The sequence below is a fragment of the Cibotium barometz genome, chromosome 43, assembly GCF_041138505.1.
Source record: "Cibotium barometz isolate CiBa-2024 chromosome 43, ASM4113850v1, whole genome shotgun sequence".
Lineage (NCBI taxonomy): Eukaryota > Viridiplantae > Streptophyta > Polypodiopsida > Cyatheales > Cibotiaceae > Cibotium > Cibotium barometz.
The window spans coordinates 46749914-46777104 of NC_141088.1; the positions used below are offsets into that span (position 1 = coordinate 46749914).

Consider the following 27191-nt stretch of genomic DNA (forward strand, 5'->3'; position numbering starts at 1 on the left):
GTTGTACTTTCCATATCTCATCTCATTCGGGGGGTGCTGGTGTTTGACAGCCTTGAATTTAACATTTCAATGGGCACTTCTTGTCTTGGACCAAGTCCATCGCTGGTTGACAAACCCATGCCCACAGATTGCGCTTCTTCGTCATGACTAGTTTGGAGACCAAAAAATCCTCGGGCGATATCAATGATACCACTGGACCTGGTTGGGGAGGGTGGGTTCTCCTCTTTCCCAAACCCAGAGTACCTCAGGTCTTCTTCCATGGACTCTTCACTAATAGTTTCAACGGTGGTCAGGTTCCTTATAAGACACTCAAGGGTGAGTGCTTGCTGAGTGACCTGAACCCACACTTTTTTGATAGGAAGATCCCGGGTGATTCGATGCACTATCGTCAGGTGTAAGATCATCTCTGATGAGCTTTCTAGATCTTAAGTGCATGTATGTATGATTTGATAAGCTACTTTGATGACCCAATTTAGTTTTGATCAGATTCTGTTGATCTATTTCTGAGGCTGTGAGATTGTAGAGAATAGTTCACGGCGTGCAATGTCAGAGAACAGTTCACCATGTGAACGTTTTTCTGTACTTTCACGTGTTCAAAATTTTTTACTCTTGGAGGTCAGAATCCCTCGTCCTTGTTGTAGGCATCCCTCCTTTACCGACCTTCATAGCCTTAACCTGACTATACCAAACTCGTGCGCTGGATTGGATTGGACTAAACTGTGAGTTTGCAAAGAAAAAGTTCACGTCGTGAACAAAAAAGGGTTCACGCCGTGAAGGTCTTCTAAAATGGCTCACATCGTGAACGAATTGGTTCACGGTGGAAGAGTTCTGAAAAAGTTCACGGTGTGAACGAATTTCTGCACTTTCACGATTTTTAATCTTGTCAGGCCTCGTGGCGTCAGAGGTGTTAGGATAAGGTTACCTATTTTTGGCAAGGCAATCCCGTGATTTGTGGCGTTAATTGCTGCAGTGCTGATGTCGGGCGTGTGGTTCCCGGCGTGGAGTTGTAGAAAACGGTTCATGACATGAATGTTTTTTTGCAGTTTCACATGGAAACTTTTCGCCGCCGTCGACTTTATGATTTTGGGTGCAAAATACTTATTCAACCATTCCCAAAACGATTGTGCCACATCTAAGGAGTGGAATACAAGTTCAAGGCACAGTCATGGCTCCTTTTTTTTAATTTTTGTGAATTTTTGGAAAGAAGAAAAACAAAACACTAACTTGCTCATTCCCATTGATGCTTCTAAAGATGCAAATATCAAAATTGACTAGAAAAAACAGTGAAGGTCTATTCTAAGACCACTCCACCACACACATACACAACAAACACAACCAGTTTCACACGATTTCTTACTTACACACAAATCTTATCCATTCATTTTCTACACAATGCACTACCAGAATGTAAGGACAATCATGAATCTTATGCAATGGGAGCTAAAGCTCCAAGAGGAAGGAAGAAACAAAGGTGTTTCCTCGGTAGCGGCGGCGCCAAAAATGTTATGGTCTACCACACCTCTAAGAGGGAACTCAATGCATTCACCTAAAGAATGAGCAATAGATCACAACTGTCATAGGGCACTTACCAATGCTTTGAACTTGAGTCCCTTGAGGCCTCCAAGCTCACTTGTTAAGCTCCAAACCTCCAAGCTCCACCTCCACGCTATCATCGTATAGTCGCTCGCAACGTTACATAAGGCAATCACTCTCTCTCACTCCCCCACACAAGCATGAATCATACAAGCATAGAAGAGGCACAGTGCTAGAATGCTCTCTCTCTCAATCTCTCTCAAGACACAAAGAAGATATCTCTATAATAGCACAAAAGGGGATTGCATCTTTTCATTAGAAAATGCCTTAGTACAACTTTTATAATGCCATTTCATGACACTTATTAATGTCCTCAATTGGAGGAGCATGTTTGTTAATCCAAAATGGGATTAACAAATAGAAAAAAAAAGGTCCAAATTTGAAACAACTTGAGTGTTAAAAGAGAAACCATATTAAGTAAAGCATGGTAGTGTGGAGTTTGACTTGAGAAAAAACAAAGACTTTCAAGAGGAAATGGTTATAAAAGCGCCTCTCCCAAGTGTATTATTTTCATTATCTAGGGACATCAGTGAGATGAGCAAGACTTCCACACCTTTATTTTTTTTCTACGTCCACTTTAAACTTAAATTGCTTCATGTGCACTTTTATGGATTTATCATGTCTTAAAGAACTAATTCAAATAGTCTACAATGTTCTAAATTATAAACTCGAAGTTTTGGAAAAGTATGAATAAGATGGTGAACTAGGATACTTTTACCATCACATAAGCTTGAAAGAAACATTATTATATCATTGAAAGTACATTCTTAAGAGCCATACAATAAATTTATTAGCACTTTATAGCATATTGGAAATACCATGTGGGGCTATGGGAAAATACAAAGGCTCATTTTATTTCCTTGATTAGGCAACACAACTTCTCAACTTCTTGATATAAGCATTAGAGCTACAGCCTCAATGTCTTCAAAGAATCATGTGAAACCCCATAATGTGGCATGCACAATCAAATTATTTTGTGTTGTGCTAGAGGATACCACCATCACAATGTAATTTCCAATGCTACTACTCTAACTTTACCTGCTCCAGTGATAAAAACAAAAATTTTTAGAAAATCATACTGATATTGCAGTGGTTTAACTTTAAAATATTATAATCCAATTCTCTAAGCTACTATAATTTATAATCTCTCTCTCTCTCTCTCTCTCTCTCTATCACACACACACACACACACACACACACACACATGCATGCATGCATTGAGACACTAATAGCTCAAAAACAAATTGTGAAGGTAGATTAATCATTAAGGATTCCCATTAATCCAAACAAAAACCCGAGCCAAATTTTTTATATAAAAGCCCAAAACAATTTTAGCAAGGTGATTATACTTGATTCTTTGCTACTATAGATCTACTAGTTAATTAGTAGGATGTTCTTGTCCATGTGTTTATGTCTTCTTTGAACCATGGATTTAGCTCAAGAACAACATGATATTTTAGTTACGTGTTGAGTCTCATAGGTTATTTTGGCCTTCTATAGATGTTAATATTACACACACACACACTCTCTCTCTCTCTTGCACATGCACATGCATGCATAATCACCCATATAGATGTTAATATTACACACACACACACTCTCTCTCTTGCACATGCACATGCATGCATAATCACCCATATTTAGTGATAATCACTCTCTCTCTCTCTCTCTCTTGCACATGCACATGCATGCATAATCACCCATATTTAGTGATAATCTACTTTTTGGCACCTCTTCATCACTCCACCAAACATGTGCACACACAAGCTTTATAAATATATTTTTTGTAATAGATTATCACATGCATCACATCGCCCCTTTATCATGCAATATCCAAGTTTATTTATGAGATGATTCTAAACCATGCACACAAAAGTAGAGGAAGAAGGTGCATCAAGAGTCTGCATGTGAGAGACATGTGCTAGGGTTTCTACAGTGTCTGCTTTAAGGTTACTGCTATGAAGCTAGGCAGGGCGGCCTCACCCTTAGCTTAATTCTAGATAAAATGTGTTGTTGGACAAGAAGCAATGGTACTTCAAGTTTACAAACCTCTCGCATGTCAAAATTGAACCAAAGAAGTCCTGGACATCTGCTCTGTCTTATCTTGCACAAGGTAGTCTAGACCAATGCCAAGGCTCAGTTGGAACTGGGGATTGGAATTGGGTCTTGCCCTGGATGCCTAACAAGATTTGAAGATATCCACCATCTCTTCTTCTTCTTCTACCCTTTTAATTCAAAATCTATTGAATTAATTCAAAAAAGTTTAAAACCTCTTCTTAAAAGGGATTTATCTTGGAAGCATGTTATTTTGGGTGATTTTTTGGGTGCTCATCACTTAAGTGGAATATGCTCAGAGCTGAGTTGCTATGGCATATCTGGTTACAAAGGAATGAATGGGTGTACAATAACACAAAACCTACCTCTATCCTTAGCTTGAGTTTAGCTTTGTTTTGACGCGCCAGAAGGGAATTGTAGGAGAAAAAGAAAACAGAAGATGATAGAGAAGTTAAAGATGACAAGGAGGAGATTATTCAACTCTACATGAAGAAAACGAGGCTATTAATTCACATCTCTCTGACATCTTCAGCCTTAGGGATGCATTGTAAATACGTTTTGTAATAAGAGCATCCTTGCTCTGTGCTGGTTTGTGGGCTTGGCCCCTTTGGTGTTGTATATCCTCTTTATACTCCATTTAGGAGCGCTTCTAATTATTTCTAATATATGCCTACTTTTATTTTAAAAAATGCACACACTAAGCTACAACTATCTAAATCAATGTGGTCAAACTCCATATGCATGATGACCCCACCAGGTTCATGACCCTACCACTCCAATTTGGTAATGCAAGTTCTAATAAATTTCAATCAAGGTTCACAAAAAGATAGGTTTGACTTAGCCTATAACTTGTTCAAATTTGTGCAGAGCTTGCTCAGATTTGAGGGAGATGTGCTGGTTTGTGGGCTTGGCCCCTTTGGTGTTGTATATCCTCTTTATACTCCATTTAGGAGCGCTTCTAATTATTTCTAATATATGCCTACTTTTATTTTAAAAAATGCACACACTAAGCTACAACTATCTAGATCAATGTGGTCAAACTCCATATGCATGATGACCCCACTAGGTTCATGACCCTACCACTCCAATTTGGTAATGCAAGTTCTAATAAATTTCAATCAAGGTTCACAAAAAGATAGGTTTGACTTAGCCTAGAACTTGTTCAAATTTGTGCAAAGCTTGCTCAGATTTGAGGGAGAAGAAGAAGAATCCTCTTCAAAATTTTCAAGTTTTAGTTATATTTTATAAAATTTATAGAGAAATGCCTTCTCAAAATGGTCAATTTCTTCTCAAAATGCCAGAATTTAGCTGAAAGTGCTCTCCTACAATGTCAAACCTCAAAGAGCTAGTATAATCTAGTCCTGGTTAAGGAGTCTACTCCTTCAACCAGACCATATGTCTTCAAGAACTCAAGGTAATAGGACTTGAACTTCAGGATAGATTATCTAAAATATCAAACATATAGTTCAGAGTGCGCACTCTCAAAACATGGCGCACTCTGACCTAAAGCTTCTAACAATCCAGTTGCACAATTTGAAGGTCACAATACCCTTTATCTTAATGCTTTAAATAAAATTACTTTCAAGCAACCCACAGTACTTAACATTCAAGGTGCTTTAGTGAATGTTGTGCACTTTGTGCAATCTAATGGAGCTCCTCCATGACATTCTGTTTGAAGAAATGGGCCTACACATCTCGTTTCTCTCCTATTTCAGAATCTAGTAAGCAATATCTTCCTCCAGCTTACTATTTTGAAGGCTTACTATGATCATGTCCTTCTTCTCTCTCCCTTGAGAAAAGGGGGGGGGGAATATGTTCATGTTCATGATGGTGATCCCATTGCTCAAAGCATCATTCTGATCATTCTCCTCTCTCCCTTGAGACAAGGGGGGAATGTGGTGCTATTAAAGATGGAAATGTATAATCTTAGGTGCACGGGTGTGACTCACCACACGTCATTCAAATAAATGGGTGATCACGCACACATCCCTCATTCACTAGGAATGTTGATAATGTCATGTAGCCTTATGTCCATATAGGAAGTCTTCTAGTAACAAATAAAACTCAAGAGACTTTCCTCTATTTCATTTTAGAGGAGGGGGGAATGTTAGAATATGTCCACATGTGTGAATGCCAATATTTACAAGATGCCAAGAGGCACGTCATGCACATGCAACAATTGTTAATTGTCACCCTCATCCTTATAATGTAGTCAACATGCAAGAATAATCAATCGTTATTACAATAGTGTATTATGCATGATGTCATCTCTGTGCGCTTATCTCTCTCTGTGTTTATGGCATTTATGTTTAACCTTTTGAGGCCTACGGCCAATCATCTAATATCAACATATACTAAACGGTCACAACATTGTTCCAATGATAGACATCTCCCTACATCCATGTACTCATTTATATATATGTATAACTGAGTACAACACAAACTCCCAGTAGTTCAACCCCTCTAATATATATATATTTATATTTATTTATAGAAATAAAACTGAGTACAACACAAACTCCCAATAGTTCAATCCTTCCAATATACAACTTGTGATGACTAGTAAAGATAGAAAACAAGGCTCTCTTAGGATAAATTCTATAGTATGGAAGGACATCCCTCTAGTGTCCTTTGACCTTTAGGATTGGATTCCACCTTCCACACACACACCCTTAGTAAGAGGGTGCTCATACACATGAAAACCTCTAGAGGCGATATCATCGCAATGTGTCCATCATTGTTTTGATTAACACCTTATCATCACCAAGCATATGAATTTGCGGATGCTCGTTATCATGATCATGATATCATCATCATTAACATAGAGTCTCTGATGAGATTGGGATCCTCATAAAGATTGGATTTTCTTCATCGTCGTGAATTTATGGTTTGGATCTTTATCAATAAATAACTGTGTGTGTAATCTTGGCATGTCCATTGTCTCCAATTTCAAAGATGGTGTAACCAAATATCGTGTTTGTGTTGCAAATGTGGGGCGAATTGTTCCCATTGGATGAGGCATGTACTCCCAACATTAAGATCTTTTGCACACAGAATAAGTGTGGTGCCTACACGGAGGGGGAATATTTCCACCCCTATGGAGAGAATGCACTGGCTACGTGGAGAAGAGGGCGGTGCTTGATATTTCGGCCTCGTGGGACGGTGGGCTGCTCCATGTGCGTGCGTTGCTGATGGTGTTGTAGGGCAGCTCCACAATGCCATTCACATAATGGGCGGACAACCTGTCCGGCCTACGATGTTCTCAACACTCCTTTGGCTCTTAGAACTACTTTGGCCTTGGTTTAGATCCAAACAAGTTTGACTACTCCCTTTGTATTTTTTCTTACATGCTTGGCCAAATGTAGATAGCTCGAAGCTGGAGCTACCATGGGATGATGCATGATATTCATGCACCATGTGTTTTGTCCCTTCTTCCCCACAAATTCCAACATATATTTGACCAAAAATTTTATTGTGTCGACGAGGTAATCAAGGTATCAAAAGGTCATACTATGGAGTACATGGAATTGATCTCAATGATGAAAGGTTTGGAGGACATTGTACACTTGGATGAATGCATGGAGAGATGCTCATATCTACATTAACTTCACAACCATAGAGATGATATGGGTGTTGGAATAAGTGCATTTGATGTGTGGCATGCATCTCCATGTTGAGATCTCGCTTGAGAGAGACTATTTGGGAATAGTCTAAGGTGTGACATGTTTTCATAACTCTGGTGAGACATGTTTTCATAACTCTGGTGAGAGATAGGATCTCGCATGAACCTAATTATTTTGATCTCGCATAATGAAGGTTATCATTATTCACACTATTTCATTCTCCAATGGTACTCAAAATCCCACCTAGCATTCATGGTAGGTGGGAATAGCTCAAAGAGCATACCTAGCTCACAACCTAGGGCTCACCCTTTCCCACCCTAAGGAATGGTTGTGCCTCAAACATTCTCTTGATCACCATGCTCTCACCAAGAAACCTACAAAGTTGCTTATTTTATCTGCCCTTCTTACATAGAAATCATTTCTCTATTTTCTTATGGCTTCACCTGTGCTGATAAATGAATGAATGTTACTATGAACTACAATGTGTACTACATAATATTGCGTGATAATACACCACCTATTGTACAATGCAAGGATATGCACAACAAGTCCGTGTTTCCTTCAACTAATTGTATATTCCACTCCTTGATATGGTCCATTGATTTCATAGTAACGATAGGAATTCCCTCCCTCCCTCTTTGTGGTGTGCCACTCTAGGTGCACTTCTATATGGATTTTAATAACATTACCTCTATTATTAAACATAATGACAACACTATACATTATCTCACACTCTTCTCATAGTGGACAGAGGCAATGACGTCATGGGATATATTATATCCTTCTTTGGAAACTCACATATAAAATATGCATACCGTGATAGAACAAGGCTTGGAATGGTACCCAAAATTGCTTTGTGTTATATGCTATCTAATCATAACTGACAACTCTATAAGTTTCTTAAGAATAATCAAAGGACAAAATGAAAAGACAAACTAACCTCTGGGATTGCACGATGTAGGTGTAAGGAAATGTATTGAAAAATTTCAAAAAACTTCTCATGGGCAAAGAGGCGGATGTTCTTCCAATGTACACTAATCATCTCCAATGCCCACCTTCGCACAAGTGTTAATTTTGCATCAATCTCCAACATATTCTTGGATAAGTGTGGTTTTAAGTAAGTTGTATATATGTGAGCAGTGCCCTTAAAGAAACAATAAAGATAGTCTAAGAAACCATGTTGCAAAGTAAGTATGTTTCTAGACAAACATGAAAGAGTCAAGTTTCATTTTTCAAGTTTCAAAAAACTTCCTTTTGTTGGATTTGAACTATATCTTAAATTGATGTTTGTAAATTGATTTCCTTTTAAGATGAACTATCATTTGCACAAGGCAACATAAACTTGATTTTGAGGATAATATTCGAAATTGGGAATTCCCAAACTCCCTAATTTATTATCTTTAAAGACATATACATATTATTTTTGTAATAAAAATGATTATATCTATCAAGATCCTCCTTGCACTTGACATTCAAAAATTGATTGTTGGATGTCTTGCATAAAGCATTTGTATATACATGGTCTTCATATTATAAAAATTCATGATGCATTTAAGTGGGCAATTATAGTGTTCTCTCTCTCTCTCTCTCTCTCTCTCTCTCTCTCTCTCTCTCTCTCTCTCTCTCTCTCTCTCTCTCTCTCTCTCTCTCTCTCTCTCTCTCTCTCTCTCTCTCTCTCTCCCCATGTGCATGCATGTGTGGTATTGCTGTAGTAATTCTTAATTTATTATCAACCTTGCCTAATCTACAAGGATATGATTTTCTATATAATAATTCCACCCCTAGATCAGTGTTCTTAAATTTTTTTTAAATCCCCAGTAGGGGGATTGAGTACCAATTTGTTTATGGGGGTGTGTGCATGTGAAGAGAAAAGTGACAACTAAGCCATGGACCCATATAGTGTGTTGTTATCACTTTGCAAGTTGCATATTTTTACCATTAAAGGTGAAAGTTTTTAAAACCCATTTTGCTTTTAATAATGCCCTGCCATATCTAGAGACATCTATAAAATTCGCAGAGTATGAGACATATTCTCTAAATTCTCTTATTTTATTATATTTAAAATGAAAGCTAATGCATGTCTAGCTTATCATGGTACTCAATGCCTAGGTTGGTAGGTTCACTTCAGTTCTAAATTTCATAGCATGTGCATGCTATGAACCATATTAATACACTATCATCAAGTAAATTGCACACTTGTTGTTGGAGCATAAACTTATTTACATGGATGACCTACCAAAAATAATTCACTAGATAACCTACCAAAATAATTCACATGGATAACCCACCAAAAATAATTCACATGGATAACCCGCTAAAAATAAATCACATGGATAACCCACTAAAAATAATTCACATGGATTTCAACACACCAAAAACAATTCACATAGATAAGCTACCTAAAATAATTTACATGGATAACGCACTAAAAATAATTCACATGGATAACCCACTAAAAATAACTCACATAGATAAACAAAAATAATTCACATGGATAACCCACCAAAAATAATTCACATGGATAACCCACTAAAAATAATTCACATAGATAAACAAAAATAATTCACATGGATAGCCCACCAAAAATAATTCACATGGATAATCCACCAAAAATAATTCACATTGATAGACCACCATAAATACAATAGATAACCCACCAAAAATTAAACAAAACCATAAGGACTAGTAGGCATAATTATACACGTCCTTATACCTTTAAAACGTAATGTTGACTAGTAGGACTAGTAGGCATAAGTACATAGGTTCTTATTTTCGAGCTTCAACCCAGCTATGGAGGCTCATAGTAGTGGAGCATGGTTGTGGCTATGGCATTAGACATAGGAGAGAAAAGGGGAGAGAGAGTTAACACAATAGAGAGGGAGAGTGAAAATACACATGCCAATGATGTGACACTTGCTTAATTTCTTCGATGAAGTACATGCACCTTTATAGGTTACAAAGGTTGTCCTCTTAACATCATTGCTTATGTTATGGCACAAAAATATCTAGATATTATTTGATATCCCTCTAAGAGGTGGTTCACACACAGATACACTACCTCACTCATAAGAGTGGGTTCACACACAAAGTAAACATAGCTTAGCAGCCATTCACACACACACACTTAGATCAAGTACACACCGACCATAACAATCACAGAGATAAGGACTTGCTTCCAACAAAGCCCCCTCAAGGGCTATCTCTCCTGCTATTGCAAGGATAAATAAGGACCCATAGTCATGTTTCACATGCCTATAGTGGTGCACCTTCGATTGAGCTAACAACCAGGACGAAGGACCAACCAGATCACACATAATCCACATGACTGACATCATAAGGTGACCAAACTTGGTTGCAACCATGATAAACATGATCTAGAACACAAAACACAACTTGTCTAAGGTACAAAACAAAAACACATATCTTGACATAGAAAATACACAAAGAACTTTGATACACACAAGGAAACATACATTTATGCTCTGTTAGCAGCACATTTATCATCACCCCCCCTTTTGATACCAACTTGGCCTACTCATTTGGTGTCTTAGAGGTTGACAATTGATACCCCGTAGAAAAATGGGATAAGTAAGTTGGATACCAAGTTAGAAAATTGTATATTAACTATTGGTATTCTTTCCGGAGTAGTGTGGGCTAATGAAGCATGGGGATCTTACTGGAGCTCGTATCCCAAAGAAACTTGGGCATTAGTGACTTGGATAGTGACTTGGCTAATACATGCTATTTATCTTCATACCAAGGTAACTAAGAGTTGGGGTGGAGAGGGACCCACCCCCACAGTGGCATCTACGGGATTATTTTTGGTTTGGATTCATTTTTTGGGCATCAATCCATCGAGAATTGGATTATACAACTATGGACAGTCAATCTGAGAACAAGGAAAATGAAAGTGAATGAAAAAAGAAGAAGAAGAATACAGTGAGACATTTTACCATTTTAAGGGGTTTTCTCAATTCTTGTGTAAGATTATAGATGCTACAAAACCACTATGCATAAGATGCGAGTGATCACAGAGATGTAGTGTTTGATGAGATGAGTAGTTGGTATGCATGCCATAATGAAGGATTATATAGAGGCTAAAGGAGGCAAGCTGAGGTAGAATGTTAGGAATTTTGATGTGTCATGTGGTGGTACTAGAGGTGCTAACAAATTTGCATATATCACACAAGGAAATGAAAAGGTGGATCAATATTTTATAGTGCTTGATGTTGTTCAACAAGTTACTCCTTTGTTGATGGAGTGGTTGAAAATTCATCAAGTATACATGTAAGGAAAAAGAAAAGGTGGGGATCAACCTTTTATAATGCCTAATGTTTTAGCAAGTCACTTCTTTGTTAATGGATGTAGTGCCTGAGATAGTGGTACTATAGGTGCTAGAATTCGAGCAAGCTCACATGTATCATGCAAGGAAAAAGAAAAGGGAGGTATGCCTTTTATAATGCATGTTTTAGTAGGAGGTCACTCCTTTGTTAATGGGAGATATAGTGTCTTAGAGAATGGAGCCTTGATGAGGAGATTTGGATCTTGAATGTTGTTACACTTAGTGTACAAATAGCCAAAGCAGTCTTAAGAACACTTGGTAGTGATCCAAGTGTATACACATCTACTAGAGTCATATATCTAGTGGGAAGGTTGAGATATGAATGGGTATAAGCCCATCATTATAATGGGTATATAGCCAATCATTATGAATATATACAAGAGGTATATAGTTCATCATTATGTATATATATTCAAAGATATACAAGAGGTGGAGTCCACATGTTTGAAGGAGGCACTAGGAAATAAGCATTAGGAAGATGCCATAATAATGAAGAGGTGGTTACGTTAGATGCTAATGAGACATAAGATTTGGTGATCTTACCTAGGAAAAGAAGGCAATCATGTAAATGGATGTACTTACATCCAATTGGGCAATTGGATGTAAGTGAGTCTACAAAGTGAAGCATAATTTAGATGATTTTGTTACCAAGTATAAGGCAAGATTGGTTTGCCAAAGGATATGCAACAAATATAAATGGCATTAGCTATTAGGAGATATTTAGTCCAGCAGATACTAGGATGCTAATCATGAGAGAAGTCATTACTGTGGGTGTAGATAAGGAATGGTCTTTACATTAGATGGGGATATAAAAATAACATTTTTCCATGGTGGCTTATAGGAGGAAGTTTACATATTGTGCAACCACCAAGATATAAGGATCATCATGCTTTTGCACGTTGCACAAAGCCTTATATAGCTTGAAGTAGCCTACCTAGAGCATGGTTAGACAAGATATCAAAGTATCTTATTACTATTGGCTTATTACTATTGGATTCCAATATGATTTTCACTTTATGTAAGAAATAGTGACAGTGGAATATCATTTATGTTAATGAATTAATCATCAGGTGTGACAATGATGATGACATTTACGAGGTGAATATGCTTCTTAAGAAGAAGTTTGAAATAAAAGATTTGGGTGAGCTGCGATATTGAGCTGAGATCCTTTCTGGCTATAGAGGTAATTAGATCATGTAGCGGGATTTGGATTTTGTAGAAGTAGTATGCCACGAGTAGTCTAAAAATTATGTGATGGCCACTTTGGTTCATTAGAGTTATTACATAGTTATAGCACCAACTCATGTAGTCATATTCACACTAAGGAGCACTCTTCATGTGTTTTAGTAGGAGATTACTTTCCCTTGTAGTATGTACTCTTATCTTTATATTATGTTTATAGAGAAGAGAAGAGAATAGAAGAAAATTTAGCCATCTATCTCTTTTTTGTGTGCTTGTCTAATCTAGTGTGTGTGTGTGTGTGTGTGTGTGTGTGTGTGTGTGTACACGTGTGTGCTCGTCTAATTAGACACTTTTGTGTGCTTGTCTAATCTCTCATTTGTGTTCTTGTCTAATCTAGTGTGTGTGTGTGCGTGCGCTTACAAAAAAGCCAATACTTATATTGTGTGTGTGTGTGTGTGTGCTTGCAAGGAGCTCAAACTCACCCTCTCGTCCACATTCTTATTATGGTATCAGAGTTCTTGTTTCTATGAAGAGCTCAAGAAACAAGAGCTTGTTTGCCATCCATCTCTCATGTGTGATTGTCGAAGGGTGTCTAATCTATTGTGTGTGTGTGTGTGTGTGTGTGTGTGTGTGTGTGTGTGTGTGTGTGTGTGTGTGTGTGTGTGTGTTGTTTGTTTTCTTGCAAGGAGCTCAAACTCACCATTCTCTCCCCTACATTCTTATCATGGTATCAGAGTGCTTGTTTACATGAAGAGCTCAAGAGACAAGCAAGAGGTAAGAAAAGAAAGCGGTACATTGGTAAGAGTTAACTTCATCTAGTTTCCTTTGATTTGGAAGAACATCTTTGCAGGTAGTTGCTAGTCAAGAGCAACATGTATGCACAACAATCAGGTGCAATATCACATCTTGAGCTACCCTTTGTAGTAAAGTAGAGGGAAACTATATTGTGTAAGAGAGCTCCTTTGGACCATAGTGATTTCAAAATTTGAATTCGAGGTCATTTTTTGGGCCTCATTTCGGCTCTACAATCTTTTTTCATGCACTCTATAAAACTGTCAATTTTTTTGCAAGCACTCTGTGAAAGTGCTGATATTGACTATATATTCCCAATTTATGGTTCGGTGCATAGTTGCGGGAGAAACTTAGTTGGAGGATAATCTATGTAGAGAATATGAGATTTACATATTATTGGCACATGCATATTTTTATGGCTAGTTCTCACATATAGTTATAGTATAATAGGTTAACAATACTGCATGAGATAAGTATGGTTTTCACATATGATTATAGTGTAACAGGTTAACAATACCGCAAGAGATGAGTGTGTTAGAGATTACACCTTTATTATAGGGGTATAATTTTTTTCAAGCATTGTTTGGTAAGTTGTTATAGGTAATAATCATGTATGATAGTCTATCTCATAGATTGTGAGCGAGAAGCTAGACAAGTTCAGTATTCCTTATGGAAAAAGGATATTGGGAATTTGTTTCAAGTGACAAGACGGAGCTGGAGCTTCTAGAAGAAAATGTCACTCCTCAACTGGTGACATATTGGGAAAAGGATATTGAAAGTTTGTTTTAGGTGTGACAAGGTGCCAGAGCTTCCAAAAGAAAATGTCACTCCTCAATAGGCATAGGTCTTTCAGAGGATTGGCATGAGAAGTCATGTATTGTCTATCTATTAGCATGCTAAATGCTATGATTGGTTATATATAGGATGAAGTGACACCTAAGGATGCATGGGATACCTTGGTTGAACTCTATAGTACAAGTAATAAGGTAAAAAAGATAAAGTCAAAGAAAGAGCTACATAATGTGGAGAGGAACAAGTTGGGTATTAATGATTACTCATTGAAAGTGAAAGGGCTTGTAGATTCCCTTGCCTCTATGAGAGCTCTTGTTGATGTAGATAAAGTTAAAGCAAGAGCTACATAATGTGGAGAGCAACAAGCTAGGTATTAGTGATTACTTATTGAAAGTGAAAGGGCTTGGAGATGCCATTGCCTCTATAAGAGCTCTTGTTGATGATGACTTGGTGTCGATCACATTGAATGGGCTTGGAGATGCCATTGCCTCTATTAGAGCTCTTGTTGATGATGACTTGGTGTCGATCACATTGAATGGGCTTGGCAAAGAGTATAATCAATTTTAGACATCTATCTAAACTCAAAAAACTTCCTAAACTTTGAATACCTTATAGCCCTTTTGATCATTATTGAGGAGATTAATGTTACAAGTAAATATTCTAAAATTTTAAAGAAGTAGGCCTTCTACATGGACACGTGTAGAGGTAGAGACAAATATTCATCTAGAGGCTAAGATGCAGGTCATTTTAGAAATAAAAATCATGGTCAATAATAACAACAAGAATCTAATACACGAATGGGTGGAAGATTCCACTGTAAAGGGAGTCAAAGAGACCGATGTGGATGGTAAAGAAATCAGAGTGGAAATAGCATGAAGTACTATTGCACAACAAACTAGGTTATATGTCAAAGGGATAGTATAAAAAGAAAAATTATATAAAAAGTGGGAAACTGCAAAGGAACTATGCATCTTCAAGTAAGCTGAAGATAAAAGTGAGCTTCTTTTTGGGATATAGCATATGCTTAGTTCCATGACTATAGATGCACGAAATTATGAAGATGTATGGTATGTTGATTTAGGAACTATGCATCTTGAAGCAAGCAAGCTGAAGATAAAAGTGTATCTTTTTGGGATATATCATATGCTTAGTTTCATGGCTGCACATGCACGAAATCATAGAGATGTATGCTATGTTGATTTAGGTGGTTCATGATGAGTGGCTTAGAGATATGCAAAAAATTAAAAAACAAGGGTATGTAAAAATAGGTGATGATACTATGCATCCTATTACACATGTTAATAAGGTGTCATTGCCTATCTTACTGGGATATGTAGGATAGAAAAATGAAGTACTTGGCTGATATACTTCATGTTCTAAACATTACAATGAACCTGGTTTCTATTGGATAAATGGTTGAGCATGGCCTTGTGAATGTTATATAGAAGATTTCAAACCATCGCCACATGGTTGCAAAGGAGAATATAATTGGCATGTTTACATTGGATGTAAACATGCTTGAAGTGAAGATTATAATGTTTACACATGGTACAAGTATAATTGTACACATTGGCAATTAGCATAAATGCATTGGTTGTGTCAATATTGGCTGAAAAATATGCAAGCCTAAAGCATTACAGGTTTGCCAAAGTTCAAAGTGAATAGAATGCACATTTGTGAAGGATGCCAATCACGAAAATAGTCCAAGCATGAATTTCTAGATGACAAGAATGTAAGTCAAAGGCCATTTGGATGTCATGCATTCTAATGTGTGGGGACTAACAAGGATAGAATCAATAAAAGGATGCCACTATTATGTCTCTACAAGGATCACACTAGGAAGGAGTGGGTATACTTCATGAAAGATAAAATCAAAGTGTTTACGCACTTTTAGAGCTTCAAGGCTATGGTTGAGAAAGAAAAATTCATCATGCATATAAAATGTCTTAGATCAAATGGTGGGGGAAGAAAGAAAAGGTCAGTCATCATGCATACAAAATACCTAAGATAAAATGGTGGTGGATAATATTTCTCCAATGAATTCAGTGATTATCTAAGAGAACATGGGATAAAGATAGAATTTACATGTAGGTACACAACCCATCACAAAATGGGGTTGTAAGAAAGGAAGAACGAGTATATTGCAAGATTTGTCTATGCGTTGATGAATGAGAAAGGACTACCTCACTATTTTTGGACTAAAGTAATAGAAAGCAAACTACAGTTTATACTATGTAAAGAGCCCCCACTATATCCTGAATAAAAATTTAATGAAAAAAAACTAGATTTCACATACACTTCAAAGTGTTTGTATGCATTGCATATGTGTATATGCCAGATGAGTTTGGACCACTCCAAGGAAAAAAACTGTATCTTTATTGGATATGCCCTTGAGAAAAAAGGTTATAGAAGATGTTGTTTTTGGTGAGATAAGTAGATCAGTGAAGGATTCCATATAGGTTTGATGTAAACAACAATGTGGCTACACATTGAATGGAGTGCATCAATAACATGTTCTTAGAGGACCAGGAGAGTCCTCAAGCAGTGGATCTATTGTCAAGAAGGTTGAGGAAGAATCCCATAATTTTGGACACATCATTTGGTGGTACTACAGGTGCTAAAAATTTTACAAATTCACATGTATCACGAAAGGAAAAAGAGAAGGTGGATCAGCCTTTCATAATGCCTGGTGTTTGAGAAGGTGGATCAGCCTTTCATAATGCCTGGTGTTTGAGAAGGTCATTCATTTATTGATGGGGATAGTGGCTCAGAAAAGAGCCTCGATGAGGAGTTTGGGATCCCAATTGTTGTTACACGTGGTGTATAAAAAGCCAAAGTAGTGTTGAGAACACTTAGCAGTGATCCACATGTATGCAGGTCTATGAGGGAAAGATATCCAATGGACATATTAAGATATGATGGGTATACGTAGCCCATCATTATGCATGTATGGTCAAAGAAATACAAGTGATAGAGCCCACATATTTCAAGGCGGCACTTAGACATAAGCATTGGGAAGATGCCATGGATGAAGAGACGGCTGCATTGGATGCAAATAAGAGACGGCTACGTTGGACACCATGGATGAAGAGATGACTATGTTCAATGCAAATAAGTCATGAAGTGCCTTTGCTTAAGGCACAAAAGGCAACTAGATGCAAGTGGATCTATAAAGTAAAGAAAAATTTAGATAGGTATGTGAGCAACTATAAGAAAGGCAAGATTAGTAGCCAATGGATACGTACAGTCCTATGGCATTGACTATGAGGAGACGACTATGTTCGATGCAAATAAGTCATGAAGTGCCTTTGCTTAAGGCACAAAAGGCAACTAGATGCAAGTGGGTCTATAAAGTAAAGAAAATTTTAGATAGGTATGTGAGCAACTATAAGGCAAGATTAGTAGCCAATGGATACGTACAGTCCTATGGCATTGACTATGAGGAGACTTTCATCTCGGTTGTTAGGATGAAATCGTGAGAGTAATCATTGTTATGGCTATAGTTAAGAGATGGTCTTTACATAAAATAGACGTAAATTAGAATGCCTTTTTACAAGTGAAGGTCTACATGATACATCGCCAAGATATGAGGACCATATGTGCACCCATAGTTTGTTTACAGGTTGTGTAATGCCTTGTATAGATTGAAACAAGCACCTAGAGCATAAAAGATAGGAGAGTATCTTATCACTATTGGATTTCATACATCTACAATAATTTTTTTCACTATATGTGAAAAAGACTAATAGGGACATTGTTCTAGTAGTCTACAATACTTCTTGGGTATACAGTGATTAGATCACATGATGGGATTTGGATTTTATAGAGGTAGTATGCTTTGGACTTGCTTTCTATGGAATGATAGGTTGTTTGAGTGCCACAACATAAAATTGGCTATAGCTACTGGTAATCTCTTAGAGGACCCTACTATGTACAAGCGCATTGTAGAGAGTGCCGCAACATAAAATTGGCTATAGATACTGGTAATCTCTTAGAGGACCCTACTATGTACAAGCGCATTGTAGAGAGTGCCGCAACATAAAATTGGCTATAGATACTGGTAATCTTTTAGATGTACAAGTGCATTTGAGTACGTGGTTATTTCTATAAAGACATGTGAGTTAGCTTGGTTGCAAAAGCTACCTATAGATAAGCTGAGCCCGTGGATATGGCAACTATGTTTTTTTTGTGATAATAACATGAGCATACAGCTAGTAACCTAGTATATCATCATGCTAAAATGAATCATATTGAGGTGCAAAATCAATTTTTTATGAGAGAGAAGGTTCTAGCAGATGATTAGGATTTGTTTTTTATGTCATCATACAGGATTAGGTGGCTAGAGCATCTTTGCAAGTTTAGAAGCGAGCTCAGAGTGTAAGGTATGGAGCTAAGCTCAAGGGAGATTGTTGTAGGTTTTGAAGCTAACTCGGAGTGTAGGGTATGGAGTTGAGCTCAAGGGGGATTGTTGAGATATTAAGGTATATCACTAGCATAGGTGGTGAGATTATGGTTGATATACCACCAATGGTTTACAAGTTGTATGACAACCACCTTTTTTTACTGGATTTATGGCATAGTTATAGATCCAGATTATATAGTCAAGTTTACACTATGGGCCTTGTATGTTTTAGTAGAAGAGTGATTTCCCTTATAGTATGTACTCTTACTATTATGTTATGATTGTAGAGAAGTAAGAAGAAAGAGAAGAAAATCAAACCATCCATCTCTCTCTTGTGTGCTTGTCTACTTTTGTGTGTGTGTGTGTGTGTGTGTGTGTGTGTAAAGAAGTTTTCTTTGCAGCAAGGAGCTCAAGCTCACCCTCTCCGGTACATTCTTCTCAGACCACTCATGCTTGTACAAGTAGATTGACACATTTTGTGAGTATTGGTCTTTCTAAGAGCCACATAATAATGTAAATTTATACATTTTCTCTTTAAGTAGTGCACGTACATGATCATATTTCATTATGTGGATGACCTTTTTCTCTAAGTAGTGCAGGTACATTTTCTCTAAGTAGTGCATGTACATGATCATATTTCTTTATACATTTTCTCTAAGTAGTGCAGGTATATGATCATATTTATTTCTGTGGAGGATGACCTTATTTTGATCATATTTATTTGCATGTATTTATATGGCTCAGTGTCAATTGCTATGGCCGATGGAATTTAATGTAAAGTTATTTACAAAAGACACTTCTCTACTTGTGGATATGAAGGAATATATGAAGTTGGTGGGGTTTAGCAGTACACGGTTACGCATCAACTTTACAGCTATCTCCACTTGTGGATATGAAGGAATATATGAAGTTGGTGGGGTTGAGCAATACAAGAGTTCGCATCAACTTTATAGTTAGCATATCAAGCAAGTTCTCAAATCAGCCCCATGAGAACCATTTGAAGCCAAGGATGTGAGTGTTGAAATGCATTTGAGGTACACTTGGGTACATACACATTGGGCAAGTCCTAGACATGATTTTATGACTCATGTTGGTTAGGTGATTATGATAGCATGAAGTCAATTTTTGGTTATCATTTCTTTGGATTCACTTCTTGGATCAGTAAGAAGAAACCTACAGTGGCACTTTCTTCTACAAAGGCATAACATGCTTTGTTACTTAAAGCAATCTGGTTAATAACTTTGGGGAACATGGGTGTGGCACAAGAGCACCAAATTGAGTTATGTGCCGATCAAAGTTGTATGGTAATTATGAATGAACATGTCTTCCATGCTTGCACAAAGTACATTGAGATATATTATCACTGTGCATTTTGAACTAATCTTGTATAAAGGAGTCGAGCTCAAGAACGGAGAATTGTGTGGATAGGGAGAGAGATCAACACCTTCATCGAGACAAAATCTCTTGGGAGAGGGAATGACACCTTTATCGAGTCTATAATGGACCAAAGAGGTAGTTCATGACAGTGAGGACTTGGCACCATGCCAAACAAGTAGGATGCATATTAATGCAATGTTAGCACGAGTTGATTGGCTGCACTCTTAGGTAGAAGGAGATCTTCCACCTTCTCCTTCTATTTGGGCCTATTTGGGAACCTAGATGAACTTAGATGGATTTAGAGCCTATGTAGAAACCGTAGGTCCTTGATTAAAGTCTAATATGGTTCCAATTGTCATAGGGTGATGTGGCTGGTTTGATCCATTTAAACCAGTCGTAGGGTGATGCGGCTAGTTCGATCCATTTAAACCAATTGTAGGGTAGCCTACATTGGCTGACTTATAATCCAATACTACATATAGCCTAGTTTTGTAGCCCTCATTTCTCATATCGAGATCATTCAATTTAGAGCTAACTTCTCACTACAGTAGTGCACCCTTGTATGAACCCTTCTATGTGCATGATATCCTCTGTGTGTAGATACTACCTAGATTGCCATCATAAAGCTCCTTGTAAGAGTGCATAAGTGGGGAGACACCATCAGTTTGTAACTTTGGTTTGCAACAATAATTGAGCATTATTCTTTGTTTTTCTTGCTTGAAGTTCTTTGTCGTATGATCAAGCTTCACTTAGTGTATTTTTTAAAAAATTTGGTAACTTTAAACTTTTAGCTAAGGCCTCCTTTAAAATAATAAGAGAGGAACTCACAATGCCTCCACAAAATTCAAAGGTATTAAAACTAATTTATTTTTAATTTATGTTTAGTTAAGTGGACCACTCATCAAGACAATAATATTTTCTAAATGTTAATACATACTTTTTAAGAAGAACATCACAAGTAATCAAAGCTTAGATTATAGACAAAATTCATACATTACAAATTAATAGCAAACTAAATTATGCACATGTAGCTAAGTTCTTAACTTATTTTATGCTTTACCTAATCTCAAAAAACATCTTTTTTTTAATATCAAATATTAAGAAGAGAAATCAAAGTAAAACATTGCACTCAATAACATGTCTAAACAAAGGTCAAATTTCTTACCTGAGTCTTTGGATGCCATAAATATATTATGAATGCAAGCTTCACTTCCCCATATAAAGGCAACCTAGATTACCAAAAAATAGAAAAGGGAGATAACATATTGAGCTTAAAATTTCAAAGTAAATTCAATGTTTTTAAATGAATGATTAAGGTAAGAATACATTTACCATGATATTAATGCATCTGCTACTCTCTCTAGTACAGTTATGATTGCAATGATAATCCTTTGGCATGCAAGAAAAGTTTATAAAATGAATGTTAGGAATTTACATGCTATTTTTGAATTATGGCTTAGACAAAGTTAAATGCAAACATGCAAATCGAAATAATTCTGAGTATGATGCTATATCCTTTATAAAAATTCTTGAGGGCAATTTGATGGTAAAGCTTGGAAAACCTATTAAAGGCACTTTAGCCTTAGAAATAATTGAGCTTTTGTGGTTAAAATCGATAAAACATCCATATTATTGTAAAATATTTTCATTTTAGTGTTATTCTAAGCAAAAATTTCCTAAACATTGACACATGATAAAAAAAATTCTTCTAATGAATGCTTTTCTAAAATTGAAAGCAAAAGAAAGCCATATAAATAAAACATTCTATTTGGATTATAAATGAGTTACAAAACACCGATTTATGTTTTTTATTGCTTATCAAGATGCAAGCAACACATCAAATTGCCTTTGTGAAATACTCAAATCTTTGCTTTAACTTGTGGGCTCATTATCTTTGCTTTGACTTGTGGGCTCATGATCCTTTCTTTTAATATGTACACCCAGAAATGGATGAGGTAAGGAGAACCTATCCTTGGAAGTCACTACAAATGGTGGTTAGATACTCGATCAAATTATTCAAATGGGAACATGTTGAACTCCCTTCTAGGCTCTACGAGCCTCTATGGCATTACCACATCGATGGAGGAGATGTATAAGATCAAGATCAATAGATAAGCAAAATATCTATGTGAATATTTGCCAGAATGCAAGGGTTTCTTTTGTAGCCAAGGGGGGTGTGGTGGGCAGGGTAGGGGATAGCACGTTGGGAACATGGAGGTCCCGGGTACGAGCCCTGCTTACCATACGATTAAGCCCGACTCGTACCCTTGCTCACCATACCATTGCCCTATGGGTTAAAATTTCCCACCATACCATTGGTACGATTAAGCCCGATGGGCTAAAATTTCCCAGCATAGCATACCGTTGGCACAATTAAGCCGGACGGGTTCCCCTTTCTCACCATACCGTTGGCACGATTAAGCCCGACGGGCTAAAATTTCCCACCATACCGTTGGCACAATTAAAGCCCGACGGGTTCTCGTTTCTCACCATACCGTTGGCACGATTAAGCCTGACAGGCTAAAATTTCTCCCATTACCAATCTCAAGGGTTTATTTTTTTTTTAAAGTTCCTTTGTAAATATATAGAATACAGAAGCAAAAAGGAAAAAGCGGTACCAGTATTGACACCAAAGCTGCAGTTGTTGGGGGTCAGGCACGTCAACTTCTATTGTTTGGAAACACTTGAAGGCGGGGTAGATGTATCCCAGCGCTAGTCTGCGGAAGCCAATTTCATTAGCATAAATTCCATTCACGAATTTAAGCCGCAATTTTGCAAAACTCACACCAAAATTCTCGTGAAGGACGACGCCATGAGAAGGACGACGACGCTTGCAATTAGAAGCATTGCCCTCGTTCCACATTTGGCCATTTAAAAATTTGAAAGATTCGTGACTTTGTTCATAAGAAGGTGCAGCTATGCCTTGCATTGTCCTACAAGACTTCATGTTGTAGGACTTCCCTTTACCTTCTTTGTGCTTGCCTTACTCAAAGCATCATCATCAATAATTTACACCATTGATATAGTTCTATTGTTTGGTGGAGTAAGATTATTACTATTTCAATTATATCATGTTGAGAATAATCACTGTTGGAGTGGAGACAAAGGTAGCTACACACACGCAAACACAGAGATAGAGAGAAGCACAACACATAGAGTGGAGACAAAGGTAATAGCACGCACACAAATGCAGCAACAAGCACGTAGACATATAGAGAAGCACAACACTCAAAGTAGATTGATGAGAATGAGTGAAGTACAAGTAAAGTGGCACGATAAGGTCACTTAAACACTCACTTATAAGAGTGTGTACACATGCTCGAGGGAAAAAAAGAAAAAAGTGCCCCGACGAATTATCAGCCTACATACACACATCACTACTATATAAATGGCTACAAATCTCCCATGTAGTGATGATGTGAATATGTACAGAGATCATGTGGTTGATCCATCCCCAAATGGCAATAAGCCCAAAGCTTTATGAAAAGCTTCAAACTTCTCTCGTGGTGACGACAGAACTATAATTGTCATGTGTAGAGACATAAGCTATGATACACATGAATCACCACGATGAAAGAAAAAGCAATTATAGGATACTTGCATGTCATAACATCCAACCTAATCGAAGTCACTCAAAGCATTATACAATGGTATGCCTTTGGCCATGTATAAGGTGAAATGCCTAAGCTGGGTAGGGATTACAAAGAGGTATAGAAGAGGAGTAACATACCCCCCCCCCCCTCCCCCAACCTAAGCTAGCTTCCATCCTTGGAGGTTTTTATTGGAAGACAATCGGGTTGGCAACAAAATTGCTGAGAACTTCAAATCAGAGGAGTGGGTTGGAAGAAAATGGTTGAAAATTCTTAACATTTCTACTTGGAAAAAATTTGTCAAGAAGCACTCCTTGAAGGTCCGCATATGGTGGGCTAGAAGGTACCAGACCTCCTCGTAGTATCTATATATTTGTCAATGGGTTGGGGCCGATGGTGAAGTCAAATGCCAGCTATTGGTGAGGGTGCTTGTAATAAATATGTTAGCCCTTATTTATCTTTACATCCTCAAAATTTATCAGGAAAATTAGAAGAGTGGTAAAGATTTTGCATATCATTTGCACATGAATTTTCTCCGAATTGTGATGTTCTTCCAAAAAGAATCGCATCATTTGCCACATCCAATCCTCATCCATTTGTCTCTATGGCAATGATGATAGCTTCATAAAGTTTACCGAATATTCATTGTATTGGAGATTATGAGAGTACTCACTCCAATTGTAGATTCTGGGTATTGGCATATATTGTAGATCAATCCTTTAGGCGGTAGGGACATGTCTGTAAAGTAAAAGTTAAATGCTCTTTCTCCTCGAGGGTAAAGTTACAAGACTTAGCGGTAACTCTTACTTTACCATGTTCAAATTTTCATTTGTATTAAGGAGGGAAAAAAATCCTTGTGAGGAATATGCCTTAAACTTACATGCCCTCTCTCCCTATCTCTATGACACACAACCTTCCTCCTTTTAGAAGTACATTAAAAGCCAAAACTAATTTTACAAAGAATTCTCTTCTTATTTATGCATTAAATTTTATTAACTCTTCCTTTATGCTATAGGACTTTCTTTATGCTACTTTCTTTTTGCTTGGCTTACGCAAAGCATTATAATCAATAATTTATAGCGTTGATAGTTCTATTGTTTGGTGAGTAAGATTGTTACTATTTAAATTATATCATATTGAGAACAATAACTGTTGAAGTGGAGACAAAGGTAATAACACACATAGATATAGCAAACAACAAAGATATAGAGAAGCACAACACAGACATAGCAAGCAACAGGGATAGAGAGAAGCATAGCTAATAGATTAGAGATAAAGGTAACAACACACACACACACACACACACACACACACACATACACACACATGTAGTAAAAGTAAGTAGAGATAGAGAGAGAAGCACAACACTCAAAGTAGATTGATGAGAAAGGTAACAAAGCACACATGCAACAAGCAAGTAGAGATAGAGAGAAGCACAACACTCAAAGCACACACAAACATAGCAAGCAAGCAAAGATAGAGAGAAGCACAACAAATAAAGTGGAGATACAAGTAACTACACTAGTAACTACACACGCATAGATGCAGCAAGCAAGTAGAGATAGAGAGAAGCACAAAACTCAAAGTAGATTAATGAGAATGAGTGAAGTACAAGTAAAGTGACACAATAAGGTCAATTACACACTCACTCATAAGAGTGTGTACACATGCTCGAGAGAAAAAAGGAAAAAAGTCGCCCGTGATGATGTGAATATGTATAGAGATCATGTGATCCATCCCCAAATGGCAATAAGCCCAAAGCTTCAAACTTCTCTCGTGAGAGAACTATAATTGTCATGTGTAGAGTCATAAGCCATGATATACATGAATCGCCAAGATGAAAGAAAAAACCACTATAGAATACTTGCATGTCATAACAACCAGCCTAATCGGAGTCACTCAAAGCATTATACAATGGTATGCTTTTGGCCATGTATAAGGTGAAATACCTAAGCTAGGGTAGGGATTACAAAGAGGTATAGAAAAGGAGTAATAGACCCTCCCCCCCCCCCACAACCTAAGCTAGCTTCCATCCTTGGAGGCAATTATTGGAAGACCATCGAGTTGGCGATAAAATTGCAGAGAGCTTCCAATCAGAGGAGTGGGTTCATAGAAAATGGTTGAAAAATTCTTGACATTCCTGCTTGGAAATATTTTTCAAGAAGCACTCCTTAAAGGTCCGCATATGGTGGGCTAGAAGGTACCAGACCCACTCATAATATCCGTATATTTGTTAGTGGTTTGGGCCGATGAGGGTGCTCATAATAAATATGTTAGCCCTTAATTATTTATCTTTACATCCTCAAAATTTTTCAGGCAAATTAGAAGAGTGATAAAGATTTTGCATATCATTTGCACATGGAAACCCTCCGAATTGTGATGTTCAACCAAAAAGAATCACATCACTTGTCGCATACAATCCTCATCCATTTTTGTCTATGGCAATGATGATAGCTTTAGAAAGTTTACCAGATATTCATTGTATTGGAGGTTATCGAAGTACTCACTACCATTGTAGATTCTGGGTATTGGCATATATTGTAGATCAACCATTTGGGTGGTAGGGGCATGTATATAGAGTAAAAGTTAAATGCTCAGAAAGTTTACCAGATATTCATTGTATCGGAGTACTCACTCCCATTGTAGATTCTGGGTATTGGCATATATTGTAGATCAATCCTTTGGGTGGTAGGGGCATGTCTATAGAGTAAAAGTTAAATGCTCTTTCTCCTTAAGGGTAAAGTTACAAGACTTGCCCTCTCTCCCTTTTTCCCTCTCTCTCTCTCTCTCACACACAACCTTTAGTGCTTTTTCCTTTTAGAAGTACATTAAAAGTCAAAACCAATTTTATAGAGAATTATCTTCTTATTTATGAATTAAATTTTATTCTCTTCCTTTATGCTATAGGACTTTCTTTATTCTCTTCCTTTATGCTATAGGACTTTCTTTATGCTTGGTTTACTCAAAGCATTATAAAATCAATAATTTATAGCATTGATAGTTCTATTGTTTGGTGAGTAAGATTGTTACTATTTAAACTATATCATATTGAGAACAATAATTATTGGAGTGGAGACAAAGGTAATAACACACATAGACATGGCAAGCAACAGAGATAGAGAGAAGCACAACACATAAATTGGAGACAAAGGTAACAACACACACACACACACATACACACACACACACACACACACATACACACACACACACATGCAGTAAAAGTAAGTAGAGAGAGACAGAGAGAAGCATAACACTCAAAGTAGATTGATGAGAAAGGTAACAAAGCACACATGCAACAAGCAAGTAGAGATAGAGAGAAGAACAACACTCAAAGCACACACAAACACAACATGCAAGCAAACATAGAGAGAAGCATAACAGATAAAGTGGAGATACATGTAGCAACACACACATAGATGCAGCAAGCAAGTAGAGAATGA

General features: G+C 37.2%; 1 protein-coding gene across 2 annotated transcripts; it reads right to left on the reverse strand.

The window, feature by feature from the left end:
* Positions 1 to 2333: 2333 nt before the first annotated feature.
* LOC147613980 (putative HVA22-like protein g) lies at positions 2334 to 23009 on the reverse strand. Of its 2 annotated transcripts, XM_086781274.1 has the most exons (6): positions 22944 to 23009; positions 22777 to 22875; positions 21491 to 21547; positions 21324 to 21387; positions 8212 to 8415; positions 2334 to 2631 (listed from the first exon to the last, which is right to left on the reverse strand). In XM_086781274.1, the coding sequence occupies exons 1-6, from the start codon at positions 23003 to 23005 to the stop codon at positions 2617 to 2619; spliced, it is 501 nt and encodes a 166-aa protein (XP_086637400.1). In that variant the 5' UTR covers positions 23006 to 23009; the 3' UTR covers positions 2334 to 2616. The 2 variants fall into 2 exon arrangements, with proteins under 2 accessions (XP_086637400.1, XP_086637401.1); XM_086781275.1 differs by lacking the exon at positions 21491 to 21547.
* Between the last annotated feature and the right edge of the window lie 4182 nt (positions 23010 to 27191).

Coding starts and splice junctions, on each gene's coding strand:
- LOC147613980 (XM_086781274.1), bottom strand. CDS start 23,005: ATGCTTCTAATTGCAAGCGTCGTCGTCCTTCTCATGGCGTCGTCCTTC. Junction 22,876..22,943: donor TCCTTCACGAGAATTTTGGT/GTGAGTTTTGCA, acceptor TGGCTTCCGCAG/ACTAGCGCTGGGATACATCT. Junction 21,548..22,776: donor CAGCTTTGGTGTCAATACTG/GTACCGCTTTTT, acceptor TGCATGCCAAAG/GATTATCATTGCAATCATAA.